General features: G+C 46.9%; 2 protein-coding genes across 5 annotated transcripts in view; both read right to left on the reverse strand.

The window, feature by feature from the left end:
- TIMELESS (timeless circadian regulator) overlaps positions 1 to 4,223 on the reverse strand; it is a 30,827-nt gene extending 26,604 nt beyond the window's left edge. For both annotated transcript variants that reach the window (XM_040637133.1, XM_040637132.1), the window contains exon 1: positions 4,126 to 4,223. The gene's annotated coding sequence lies outside the window, so the exon portion shown is untranslated. The remainder of the gene's footprint in view (positions 1 to 4,125) is intronic.
- A 176-nt stretch (positions 4,224 to 4,399) lies between these two features.
- Positions 4,400 to 12,377, reverse strand: LOC103656249 (major intrinsic protein of lens fiber). 3 transcript variants are annotated; one of them, XM_040637135.1, is made up of 6 exons: positions 12,213 to 12,377; positions 10,601 to 10,727; positions 8,685 to 10,317; positions 8,030 to 8,194; positions 7,521 to 7,601; positions 4,400 to 6,165 (listed from the first exon to the last, which is right to left on the reverse strand). In XM_040637135.1, the coding sequence occupies exons 3-6, from the start codon at positions 9,042 to 9,044 to the stop codon at positions 5,980 to 5,982; spliced, it is 792 nt and encodes a 263-aa protein (XP_040493069.1). In that variant the 5' UTR covers positions 9,045 to 10,317; positions 10,601 to 10,727; positions 12,213 to 12,377; the 3' UTR covers positions 4,400 to 5,979. The 3 variants fall into 3 exon arrangements, with proteins under 3 accessions (XP_040493069.1, XP_040493068.1, XP_008681832.2); XM_040637134.1 differs by having other exon boundaries at positions 8,685 to 10,727; XM_008683610.2 differs by lacking the exon at positions 12,213 to 12,377 and having other exon boundaries at positions 10,601 to 10,903.

Genomic DNA, 12,377 nt, shown 5'->3' on the forward strand with positions numbered 1-12,377 from the left:
GGGCGTGATCCCGGCGTTATGGGATCGAGCCCCACATCAGGCTCCTCCGCTATGAGCCTGCTTCTTCCTCTCCCACTCCCCCTGCTTGTGTTCCCTCTCTCGCTGGCTGTCTCTCTCTCTGTCGAATAAATAAATAAAATCTTAAAAAAAAAAAAAAAGAAAAGTAGATTTGTAACACCTTCGGGGAAAAAAAACCTACCTGGTCCTTTACGAAGACAGTTTGAAAAGCACTGATACCAGACACTTTACTGAATGCTAAGCACCAAGAAAGAACTCTCAAAATCTTAATTTCCTCTCTGCCTATTGGACTCTATAATCAGTCACTAAATGCTTACGATGAGCCCCCAAAGCCAAAAAAGAAATGTTGCGCAGGTGCTAACGAAACTTAAGAAATACAGTTGCAGAAATAAAGCCTGCCCAATATAAAAGAAATAATGTGAAAGACAAGTCAGTATAAGCTCTAAGTAAGTGATATTGAAACAAATATTCTGACAAACTAGGGCTCTTTCCAGGTGAAAGTGGTCAAGGAGGATTGGTCAGAGGAAGTGTGACTAGATCGCGGCCTTCGAAGGCTCCATAGTGTTCAGGTAGCCGGGAGGAGGTGGGGCGTTTAGGCAGGAAACTGCCAGAGCAAAAGCAGCTGAAACTAACAGGACAGCAGTAGAAAGGAGGGGCTGGAACTGACTTTATGCAACAACCTTGTCTTTGTCTAACAATTCAAGGATTTAAAGGAAAACCAAGAAGTCACTGAAGATTTTTGAGCTGAAAAACAAAATGATCAAATTGGGGGTCACACAGGCGGTATCATGTAACCCGCTATCGTATCACTACATATCACTCTTTGTGAGGTGTCAATCTTTTTCCTTTCATTGCATTCAACCCTGCAAAAGATCCCAACCTCGGATCATCCACTTTCTAGACTTTTGAACTTAAATCTTGACTCAGATTTGCTGAAGAAAACCAAACCCTGCAGGATGATACACAGCTACGGGGTAGTCTCCAACCTGAGCAGGGCCCTCAGCCTGGCCCAGCCAATCTTTTTTAGTGTTCCTGGTCCACTTCCTCTTCTCTTTCCCAAGGAACAACTGTTTCTTAGCTTTCACGGTTATCCTCAAGCCCCTCTTCTCCATTGCTTACCAGACCTCTCAGCTGGTGTCTCTGCCCCTTCTTCTGAGGAACAACTGAGGTCCGTCATCAGACAAGGAAGAACTCTTTGAACTTTCTCCACCCAAGCCTAAAAACGTACATATTTCAAATGCCCACCCAGACTTTTCTGCTTCTAATCTAAGCCCTCCATTTGTGATTTGTCAATCACTTCCTGTCCCTTAGTTGGTTGTTCCTCATTCTTTTTTTTAAGATTTTATTTTTTTAAAGTAATCTTTACATCCAACGTGGGACTCAAACTCACCACCCTGAGATCAAGAGTCACATTCTCTACTGACTGAGCCAGCCAGGTGCCCCAGTTGTTCCTCATTTCTCATTTGTTTCCAGTCTTCTCTTTATATTGGCCCAAATAAGTTGCTCAAAGCTCTTCCATCTCAGGGAGGAAAATATCCAACAAAAAACAAAACCTTTCCTTGATGCCATATTGGCTTCTCCTTCTCAAGCACAGATGTTCATAGGCTTTCGTCTTCGGTTGTCTTCCTGTTATTCTACACAGCCTCCTTGGGCAAACTCATCCATTCCCACGTCTTCAACTACTATCTCCGAGTTATTAGCCAGCAAATCTGTATTCTTGCCATACTGAGCTCTCATGGTGTCAATCTCACATTTCACTAACGAATAGCATTCTCCATTTTATGTCTCACTGATACCTCACATTAAACATGTGCAAAATGGAGTATCTTCCCCCTAAATCTGTCTCTACTTCTATTTTGGATCTCTTTAGGGACTGACACTATCTACTTAGTCATTCACATAGGAAAGCTAGGCGTCATCCTAGATACCTCACGTCATTGACTCAGGCTAATTCTACCTCTTTAAGCTCTCCTATCCAACCCCAATAAATCCTCATTGCTACTGCTTTCGTTCAGACCTGAATATCTCCAGCTTAGGTTACTCATCCTCTTCCTAACCTCCTTCTCTGCTTCCAGTCTTATTCCCTTAAATCTATTCACAAAATGGTTACTAGATTTGGCCACATAACTACCCTGCTTAAAACCCTTCAACGGATACAAAAGACACTTCATGGTGATAGTCTCTTGGGAGACGAGGGGAGGGGACTACAATAGGAGGAAATATTTACCTCTCACTTTAGCACTGTTTGAATGACTTGCCACAGCATGCACTACAAAACTAAAGTTTCAGCAGCTTCACATGCCTACAATACAAGGTTCTTCATAATCTCCCTGCTGGTTACCTTTAAGCTGCTCTCTCAAGTTACTCTTCTGTCCCAAATGCCCTAGAGTCGATCCTTTCATCTTTGAAGGCTCTGCCCAAACGGTACTTCCTTCCTACTATTCCATACAGAAGTGACCTCTCTTCCCTTTGTGTCTACTTAGTGCTGTAAATATACTTCCATCATGGCATCTACAGGTCATGTTATGCGTCGTATTTAAACAGATTGTTTGAAAATGTCTGTCTCCCTCCCTTAGCCTTAGATTCCCTGAGGATGTAAAGTATTTCTTATTCATTTTTGAATTTTCAGAGTCTAGTTACAGAATCCGGACTTACAGGGGTGGGGCCTGGAGGAGAGTGTTTTGAAAATGCTCACCTGGTGATTCTAACTTAATCCCCTGTTAACCGCTCTAAATTATAAACTCCTTGAGATCAGGAATCATTGCGACCAGCACAATGTGAATCATCAATAAATGGTTTCTAAACTGGAACTGAAGCAGACAAGTTCTGAAATTAAGGGAGGAAAGGTTGGAGCTGGAGATTTGGAGGCATCAGAATCCAAGAACGTGTGTGAAACTGTGGCAGTAAATAAGCTTAATTAAGAGAGTACAAAGTGAGAGGAGTTAGGAAGCCAGGGCAGACTTCTTTGTCACCCAGTAACTGCAGAGGACTCATTCATATGTGTTTTTCCATCCAGACTGTGGGTTCTTTAAGGTCAGGAGCTCCGTCCTATTCATCTCTGTCCACTTGTCACCGAGCAAAGTGCAGAGTACCTGTTAGGAGCTTAGGAACTTTTTTACAGGACTGTTATCAGTGACACTGATAATAGAGGGAGGTACAATACTTCAAGAACACAAAGGAAGAAGTGACTACTTTGGCCAGGGAGGTGGGGGGCTGGAAATAGAGGTTTTCAGAGGGACCAGTAAGCTCAGTCCTGAAAGAGAAGTTCATTTGGCAGAGAAGTGGCCAGAACTTCAAGTAGAGGGAACAGCAAAGCATAAAAGAGCACAATGTAGATACACCCCTTCCATGTAGCTGGGAATCGACTGCGTGACACGGGACAAATGTTAGGGAGCTTTAGAAAATGAGGCTGAGAGGATCAGAGTGTGAAGGGCCATGGACGCCACCTGAGGATTTAAGCCTGACTGTGGGTGGCCAAAGAGGAGTTTTAAATTTAATCTGAAATGACCAGGTTGACTTTTTAAAAAGGTAACTTGTGGGCAGCACGAAGGGCAAAGTAAAGAACTGAGACTCAAGGGAAGGAGCTTAATTAGTAGCTGACAGTCCAGCTAACAAACCCAAGCAAGAGCTGTATCCTCCTTAAGTCTGACACCCGAGAGAAAGGAGGGAAGGGAATGAGAAATCCGTTCTATAAAAACCCAAAATTTGAGTCAAGCGAATTCCGAATTCCGACTCCTGCTGGCCACCAAGCGGCACTTGTTTCTTCTTGTCTGAACTGGATGGAAAGTTCTAAAGTGGAAATGCCCCGGAACCGTCTGTTCTACCTAAGGGTTCCAAGCCACCTCCCATCACAGCCCCACCCCTGCGCGAGGACCCGGGGGAGATAGGAGCGCGGGGACTACCGAAGGAGAGACCCAGGCGAATCCGGAACGCAGCGGCACCTACTTGGGACTCGGGGTGGAGAACTGCGCGTGCGCAGCAAACGCGCAAGCCCCGCCCTCTGACTTGAAAGCCGGTGGCGGCAAACTGAACTGGGCACCTCTCAAGAGTGCCCCCGCGGCTCGGAAATAACGCTGTCCGCTAGAGCCCTCTCTCCCGCACACTCACCCGCTCCCCGCCGGTCCTCAGGATCCCCGCGGAGCCAGCGGCCCTCAGGCCCCGGGCCGCAGCTTTTCCCGCCACCCGACCCGGCGGGACCAGTCCCCGCCTGCGTGGGAAGTGGGGCGGGGCGAGCTGGGCTGGTCCATGTAACCCCAAGCGAGAGGGTGGTGCTGGTGATGAAGTAAGGAAAAGGGAAGAGAGTACAATCACCGTTTTATCTGAGTCGATCCCCTATGATGAACTAAGCACCACAGCGCTATGAATTTTCTGCTGACTTAAGATAATAGGGATCAAAGTCCGATTAGAGGTAAATTTACAAACATTCTTCCCCTTCTCCTAGTCAAGTGGATTATTCCAAAGTCTCCATGGTTAGTTAGAAAAATTAGGCTTTATTTGGGAGGAAGTGAAGAGTTGAGCTACGGGCTAGGGTGATTTTTTGCGGGAGGGGTGTCTTTTCATGCTAGAGATATTGGTTTAAAGCTTGCGAAGCGTGCAGGCTCCTAAAAGGAAGAGAACAACAATAAATATTCGCTGGTAAGTTGAGGATCTCCTCTGGACTCTGCTGAGATGAGTGTATTTTGCCGACGACAAAAGAAGATAGGGCTCAGACGAATAATTACCTCCGGAATTATTAAGCATTTGAATAGAAGGAATCAATTTCTGGGATATGAAGAGAGTTAATAAGAGATTTGCTGAAGATGAAAGGATACATGAGAGAAAAGTGAAAAGACGCACACAAAAAAGGAAAATAAAGAAGACTATAAAACTAGGGGTAAAAGCAGAAAGATACCATTTGAAGGGTGTTTTGATCTGTCTAGCTAAATTAAAACTCAGGGTCAAAGCCTCTCCCTCCTACGGCCCCCCATCCTTACCTCTGCATTTGCTCCAGGCATCACGTTTCCTGTTTTGACCTTAGGGAACTCTTCTTTGGCTTAAGTACCGGAGGCCCCTCTAGGGATGTCTGGCAGAACCTGGCAGAACCGCTAAACTACTTCAATTTTCTAGATTCTAGGCTCACCCTACCCCTTGTTTAGGTTGGGAGCTCACTGGCCCAGGGCCTCCAAAGAGATCCATCATACTAGAATGAACACAAAACCCAGCTGGTGGATGTAGACAAGTTTATGTGGCTTTACAGAACAGTTCAAACCCCAGTGTTCACTTTTCTCAGAGCTACTTCCCCATCCAAGTCCCTGGGGCAAGCATCCCTGAGATAAGTAGGCTACACTCTCCCATTAACTTCCCCAAAACTTTTTGGTACAATTGAAGCCTGATCTGGGGCTCATACCTCCATTTTCTCTCTCCCTGCCCCCAGCCCCTTCTCCCAACCCTTGGAATGCCTTGTCTCCATCTGCCTCCTGTGAGGAGTACTCCCTGCTTCCCTGCTCCCTAATAAACCTAGGGCCATAATAAACTTGACTGGCAGCAGGGTAAAGGCTAGAAGCTTAAATGTCTTGGTTCCCTGTGCTCACCACACTGGATTGGGAGAGGAAGGTATAGGGTGACATCTTTTTCCCTTCCCTACCTCTCCTGCTGTGCCCCAAAACTCAGACACAGCCACGTTCACTCACATTCATACCATTCATACGCACAATCATGCACACACAGTGGCGAAGAGAGGTGGGATGGGGAGAGAGGGAAGTTTGCACAAACCAGCTCATGAATGCAACTTGAAAGATTTCACACGGCAAAAAGCAAAAAAAAAAAAAACCACACACACACACACACACACACAACACACACATAAATTAAAAAATAAAGAAGTACATGTCCCTCGCCCAGTCTCTTTCTTCATCCAGGGGCTGTCTCAGCCCCTCCAAGTAAACCCAGAAGCTTCCTACTCCCTCTAGCCCACTGGAGCTTTCACAGGGCCTGGGTCTTCAGTTCAACAGGCTCCCCAGTGCCCTCTGGTTGTCCATTGGAGTCACTGGACCTGGCACCCTTGAGAATAGAGAGTCTCTCAGAAACACTCTTGAGCCGGGGGAAGAGGAGAAAGTCGTAGAGGAGACTGCCTAGTCCTCCTCCAATGATTGGGCCCACCCAGTATACCTGTAGGAAAAGGAGAGGAATAATCAGACTCAGGGAAGGGATCAAGAGCAAGGCTTCTCTTTTTCCAAACCTATGGGTGGAAAACAGACATCTGTACTTGGCACATACAACTGGGCGCTATTTAAGCAGAAACCAGTGTTTGTTTTTAAATTCTAAACTGCTCGACTTCCTGTGCCTCAAAACTTACCATTTTTTTCTGACTCACCAAATTAGTTCTTTATCCCACATATATATTCTATTTCTTATCGGTTTTCACTAGTTTGCACATTGCTTTGGGAAAAAAAATATTTTAATTGTGATACAACATATAACATAAAATTTACCACCTTAACCAATTCTAAGTGTACAGTTCAGTAATATTAAGTATATCACATTGTTGTGCGACCAATCTCCAGAACTCCTTCATCTTGCAAACCCGAATCTCTATGCCCATTAAACAACAGCTCCCCATTGCCCCCTCTCCTGATACCCCATCAAGTACTCCTCTGCTCTGTTTGAATGAATTTAACTACTCTAGATACTTCATGTAAGGGGAGTTATACAGTATTTATCATTTTGTGACTGGTATTTCATGTAGCATAATGTCCTCAAGGTTCATCCATGCTGTAGCACGTGACAGGACGTCCTTCTCTGTAAGGCTGAATACTAGTCCAGTGCATGTATAGACTACATTGTGTTTATCCACTCACTTGTGAGGGACACTTGGGTTGCTTCCACCTTTTGGCTATTGTGAATAACACTGCCATGAAAATGGAAATATACCTTTAAAAACATTTTTTAAAATTAATTCTGGATGTTTGGCTGGCATATAGCCAAACAACACAAACATAGCCAATTTTTATTGAGGTCTTAGTCCATACCAGATTCTGTGCTAAATATTTCACACATATAATTTTCACACTGATTTCTCCTAACACCCCATTTTATGGTAAGGAAACTGGGGCGCAGAATGACAGTCATTTGCCATGGTCACACCCAAGGCCAATAATGTGCTAGAACTGGGAAGAGGCACACAGGCCCATCTGTACTCATACACATCCTGAGCTCTGAGAGTAGAAGTATTTGACTTCCTGTTCAGTTGTCTATCCTCATAGTGCTAGCTTTAGAATCCTGTGGATACTTAGTAAAAATACCTGACCAACCGGTGAAGGAACAATATGAGCAAGAACCTCTCTTCCTAGCAGAATAATGAATCCTGCTCACACAGGCATGCCAAACTCTGTGACAGCCCCTTTAGCTGAGTGCTAGTAAAGCAGTTAACACATCCAGATGGAAAAGCAGGAACCAAACATGGACCCTGCAGCCCACACCCATACAGGAGGGCGTCAGGATCTTGCCCCTCTCCCCTCACTCACCCAGTGGTTTGTGAAGTTTCTGGTGAGAATGGCAGGAGCAAAGGAGCGGGCAGGGTTCATGCCTGCACCAGTGTAATACATCTGCAAAAGACACAGTCATAACTGAGACACTTTCCCCTACTCCACCCCAGCGTCTTCTCCTACAACCCACATGCCCCTAAGGGCTGGCAACTTGCCCCAAGCCAGCAGCAAGTAGGGAAAGACAAACTGCATGGGGGTTCCACAGTGGAGTAAAGGCACTTTATCTGGGCTCAGACTATGGATCCATAGACAAAGCCCACATCTACCCATGATGCATACATTTCCACCTTGGGGTCAACAAGGACCAGGTATAGTGGTCACAGAAGAGAGGAATAGAACAGCGTTGATTCCTCTTGCCGACTGAAACAGAGTGAGGTGGGCTATGTTCATGTTTGACAGTGGGCTGGGTAGAAAGAAACTTCAAAATTGGGAAAGGTTGAGGGGCCTTAGAAGCCTTAAACAAGAAGTTGCTTTGCTTTCCTGCTTACCCCGAAGAGGTGCCCCAGGGTGAGGGAGAAGCCAACAGCCAGGGCTACAGATCCCAGGCGGCCATTCCGCCTCTCGTCGTATGTGGCAAAGATGCAGAGCACAAACTGGAGTGTCAGGAAGATCTCCACCGTGGTGGCCTGGCCCACACTCACCCCAGGGTGCAGCTGGTCAAAGGAAGAAGAAAGGAGGCAGCTCATCAGGGTGGCCACCATGTTACCTCCTCAAGGCTTCCCACACAGCAAAACCCATATGGCATCAGTCCCCTGGAGAGGGAGGATAATACAACTCCCTTCGTAGTGACTGTATTCGTTTCTAATTTCTCCTAATAATACTCCTTCATGGTAGAAAGAATTGTACCCACTTACGCAGGTGAGGAAGCTGAGGCCCCCCCGGGTAAAATAAGTTTCCTCAAGAATCTGCACGGAGTTGGAACGAAAGCTGAAACCAGAACTCTGGTCTCTTGAGTCAGTCCAGGCCTTTATGCCTTCCTTACTCCTCCAAACTACCGTTGACACACACGCATGTGCGCACACACACACACACACACACACACACACACACACAATGTCCCAGACCCCTGAGGAACTGATAGGCCTCCACCAGGCAGGGAGACAGGGTACAAGGTTCCCCCAATCCCACTGAGCTGCCCATTACCGTATTAAGTGCTAGGTTTCCTCGGACGGCAGGAGGGGTGACACTATACAGCACGGCGGCTCCAGCCACGGCTCCCAGGAGTTGGGCTGCCATATAGCAGAAGGCACGGAGCAGAGACATCTGGGAACCCACGAGGAAGGCGAAAGTGACTGCAGGATTGACATGGGCTCCGCTGATGTGGCCCACGGCCTGCACCAGCGTAGCCAGGGCCAGGCCAAAGGCCAGAGCCACCTGCAGGACATGCAGGGGTCCAGGGGTCCAACGCAGTGAGGCCCCCAGTCCAAAAAAGACATAGAAGAGGGTGGCAAAGAACTCAGCAAATATGGCCCTCCAGAAGGAGGCTGACCGCAGTTCCCACATGGCAGGGGGGATGGGCACAATGCCTGGGTCCCTGATACCCCCCTGGCCTGATCTGGGTGGACAGTCCCCTTTATAGAGGACTCTTAATCCCTGGGAGGGGCAGGCTGAAGTGGCTGGCCCAGCCTCTTAACCCCTTCACAGCTGCAGAGGGCTGGGCCCACTCTAATGCATCTGATAAAGCTGCTGGATTTTCCCCTCCCTCTTCCACTGGGAGAGAAGCAGAGCCATGGGTGTTAGGGTGGGGGTAGAGTCAGGGCTGGAGAGACTCTGAGAGGAAAGGACCAAGAACAGGAGGACTGTAAAAGTTGTTTTTCTCTTTGTGTCAAAGTTGGGGTTCGTGGTCCTGATTGACTTCTATATTAGAACATCCCTCAACTCTGCTTGGAAGTTCAGTCAAACTGAGTTCACTTCACAGGGTATGAGACTGTGCTCCTGGGGGCCTTCAGGCTCCTCTCAGTCGGCCAGGGGGAAGGGTGGGGGTGGGGGTCAGGAGTGGGGTCCAGCAGGGAAGTTGGATAACTGAAGAGAATTCTTTAGTTCTCTGGGATTAGAGGGCCTTTTCCCATTGGTTGGTTTGGTCTGGAATCTGTGGACCCTGCAGCTCTGGGACAGAATAGTTCTGCTGTGTCTGGTTTTCTCCAAGCCCAGGTTCCCTACCCCCATCCATGCCAGCACCTCCCTTTCCAAACCCTCAGCCTGGCCTTGTAAACTACAAAGATAGGAAGAAGAACCTATCTTCCATGGATAGGGTGGGGGTGGAGGTGGGGGACTGGGGAGGAGGAAAAGGCTTAGTAGCTAAATTTCAGAATCAGTTTATACTTCATCTTTCCTAACTCACACAGTCCTAGCAGGAAGTACTGAAAAGAAAGAAACTGAGTCATGGCTATGGAGCAATGGGAGGGTCTAATGCCTCCTAATATGGTCCTAATCAGGACCCTGGGGCCTTAAATCTTGACCCCTAAGGAAAAGTCTGGGAATAGGGGTGTCTGGAGAAGCAGGCTGGTCAAGGAGAGAGAAGAGGACAAAATGGGGTAGGAGAGCCTGGGGAAAGAGGTTCAGTTGTGCTCAGGCTTGAAGAGGGCCTTGGGGCCTAGAGGTGGGGGCTCTGCGGTGGTAGAGAAGGCAGAATGAGACACACTGGTAGGTCTACCATCTCTACACCATGGCAAGCCATACAGGCCACAAGCTTTTCCCATGAAGCACCAGAGGAGAACAAAAATTTAAAGAAGAGTTCTGCAGTATTGGTCCCCAGCATGGGTCCCATCCAATACACCTGTGGGGAGAGAGGAGGAATACTGATTAGGGTCTGTGCTCCTCTCTTCCTCCAACATCCACCTTAGGGATGGACAGGAACAGTTACAGCAAAGGCGGAGAGCCCATCTAACCCACCCACATGTAGGAAATTGCTGAGAACAGGTCAGAGGGCACCCAAGGAGACTGGAGCTCCCAATTTCATGGAAGAGGAACAATCCATTAGAGATCCTTGGAATCTCTTGGGTTTTAGAAGCCCCACCAATCTCCTCACTTTAGGCCCTGTAACCCTTGTTGCAGCTCACCCAGAGATGCTCCTAGTTCCCGGTCATCTCTGTTGGCCCCAGGAGTATGTAGGGTTCATGCTGTTTCTGGGAAAGGAGCCCAGGACAGGACAGAGGGTAGTACGTCATGATGTCAAGAGCAGAGACTCTGGCAACAGATACTTTGGTTCAGATGTGGATGAGAATACAAAGTGACAGTACTAGTTAAGACTGCTAGTGGGAGTATAAATTGGGATTATCACTTTGGAACAGAGTATATAACACCATCTTATAAAGATGAACAAACATACTTTCTGACCCAGGAATTTCACTTCTCATTTATATACCCAAGAGAAACTTTTTTCTTTCTTCTTTTTTTTTTTAAGGGAAGTGGGGGAAGCGGGGCCGAGGGAGGGAGAGAGAGACAGAAAATCCCAAGCAGGCTCCATGCCCTGTCAGATGCTTAACCAACTGAGCCACCCAGGCACCCCCCAAAAGAAAATTTTCTTTACCTACACCAGGAGACATGTACAAAAATGTTGAGAGCAGCACTGTTCACAATAGCTAAAAACTTGAAGCACCCCAAACACTCCCTGATAGGAGAATGGATGTATAGACAGTGATATATGTCTCTGTCTGTATATACACATACGTTCACACAATGGAAAATTATTCGGCAGTCAAAATGAGTGAACCTGGGGTGCTGGGTGGCTCAGTCAGTTAAGCATCTGACTCTTGATCTCAGTTTAGGTCTCCATCTCAGAGTTGTGAGTTCAAGCTTCGCATTGGGCTCCATGCTGGGCATGCAGCCTACTTAAAAAAAAAACAAGAGTGTGGGGCGCCTGGGTGGCACAGCGGTTAAGCGTCTGCCTTCGGCTCAGGGCGTGATCCCGGCGATCTGGGATCGAGCCCCACATCAGGCTCTTCTGCTATGAGCCTGCTTCTTCCTCTCCCACTCCCCCTGCTTGTGTTCCCTCTCTCGCTGGCTGTCTCTCTGCCAAATAAATAAAAAATCTTAAAAAAAAAAAAAAGAACAACAAGAGTGAACCACACAGTGATACTCAATAATAGGGAGGGACTTAAAAATATATATACATATATATATATATATATATGTATTGGGTCACCACCAGGTGTCCCAATAGGGAGGAATTTTAATAATAAAATATCAAGTAAAAAAAAAAGTCTCAGAAGATTATACATGGCATGATAACCTTTTTATAAAGTTAAAAAAAATCGGGGTGCCTGGGTGGCTCAGTCAGTAGAGCATGTGACTCTTGATCTTGGGGTTGTGAGTTTGAGTCCCACGATGGGTGTAGAGATTATTTAAAAAAATCTTTAAAAGATCTAAAACAGGAACACCTGGGTGGCTCAGTCGTTAAGTGTCTGCCTTCAGCTTGCGTCATGATCCCAGGGTTCTGGGATCGACCCCCACATTGGGCTTGCTCAGCGGGAAGCCTGCTTCTTCCTCTCCCACTCTCCCAGCTTGTGTTCCCTCTCTGGCTGCCTCTCTCTCCATCAAATAAACAAACAAAATATTAAAAAAAAAAGATCTAAAACAAAAATATGCTTTTCAGAACACATACAGATAAGATGAAACTACACAAAAAAGAAAACAAAGAATGATGAACACAGGATTCAGGATGGTGTTTACCTCAGGCTGGGGCAGTAAAGGGATGAAGTGGAATATGTGTAGATTTCTGTGATTCTCAAGGTTCTAGATTTTCTGTTACGTGGCTGGTTAATGATGGGTGCCTGGGTGGCTCAGTCAGCGGAGCATACGGCTCTTGATCGACGGGTTGTGAGTTCAAGCCCTCTG

This window comes from Ursus maritimus, unplaced genomic scaffold (assembly GCF_017311325.1).
Source record: "Ursus maritimus isolate PB19 unplaced genomic scaffold, ASM1731132v1 scaffold_21, whole genome shotgun sequence".
NCBI classification, from domain to species: Eukaryota; Metazoa; Chordata; class Mammalia; order Carnivora; family Ursidae; genus Ursus; species Ursus maritimus.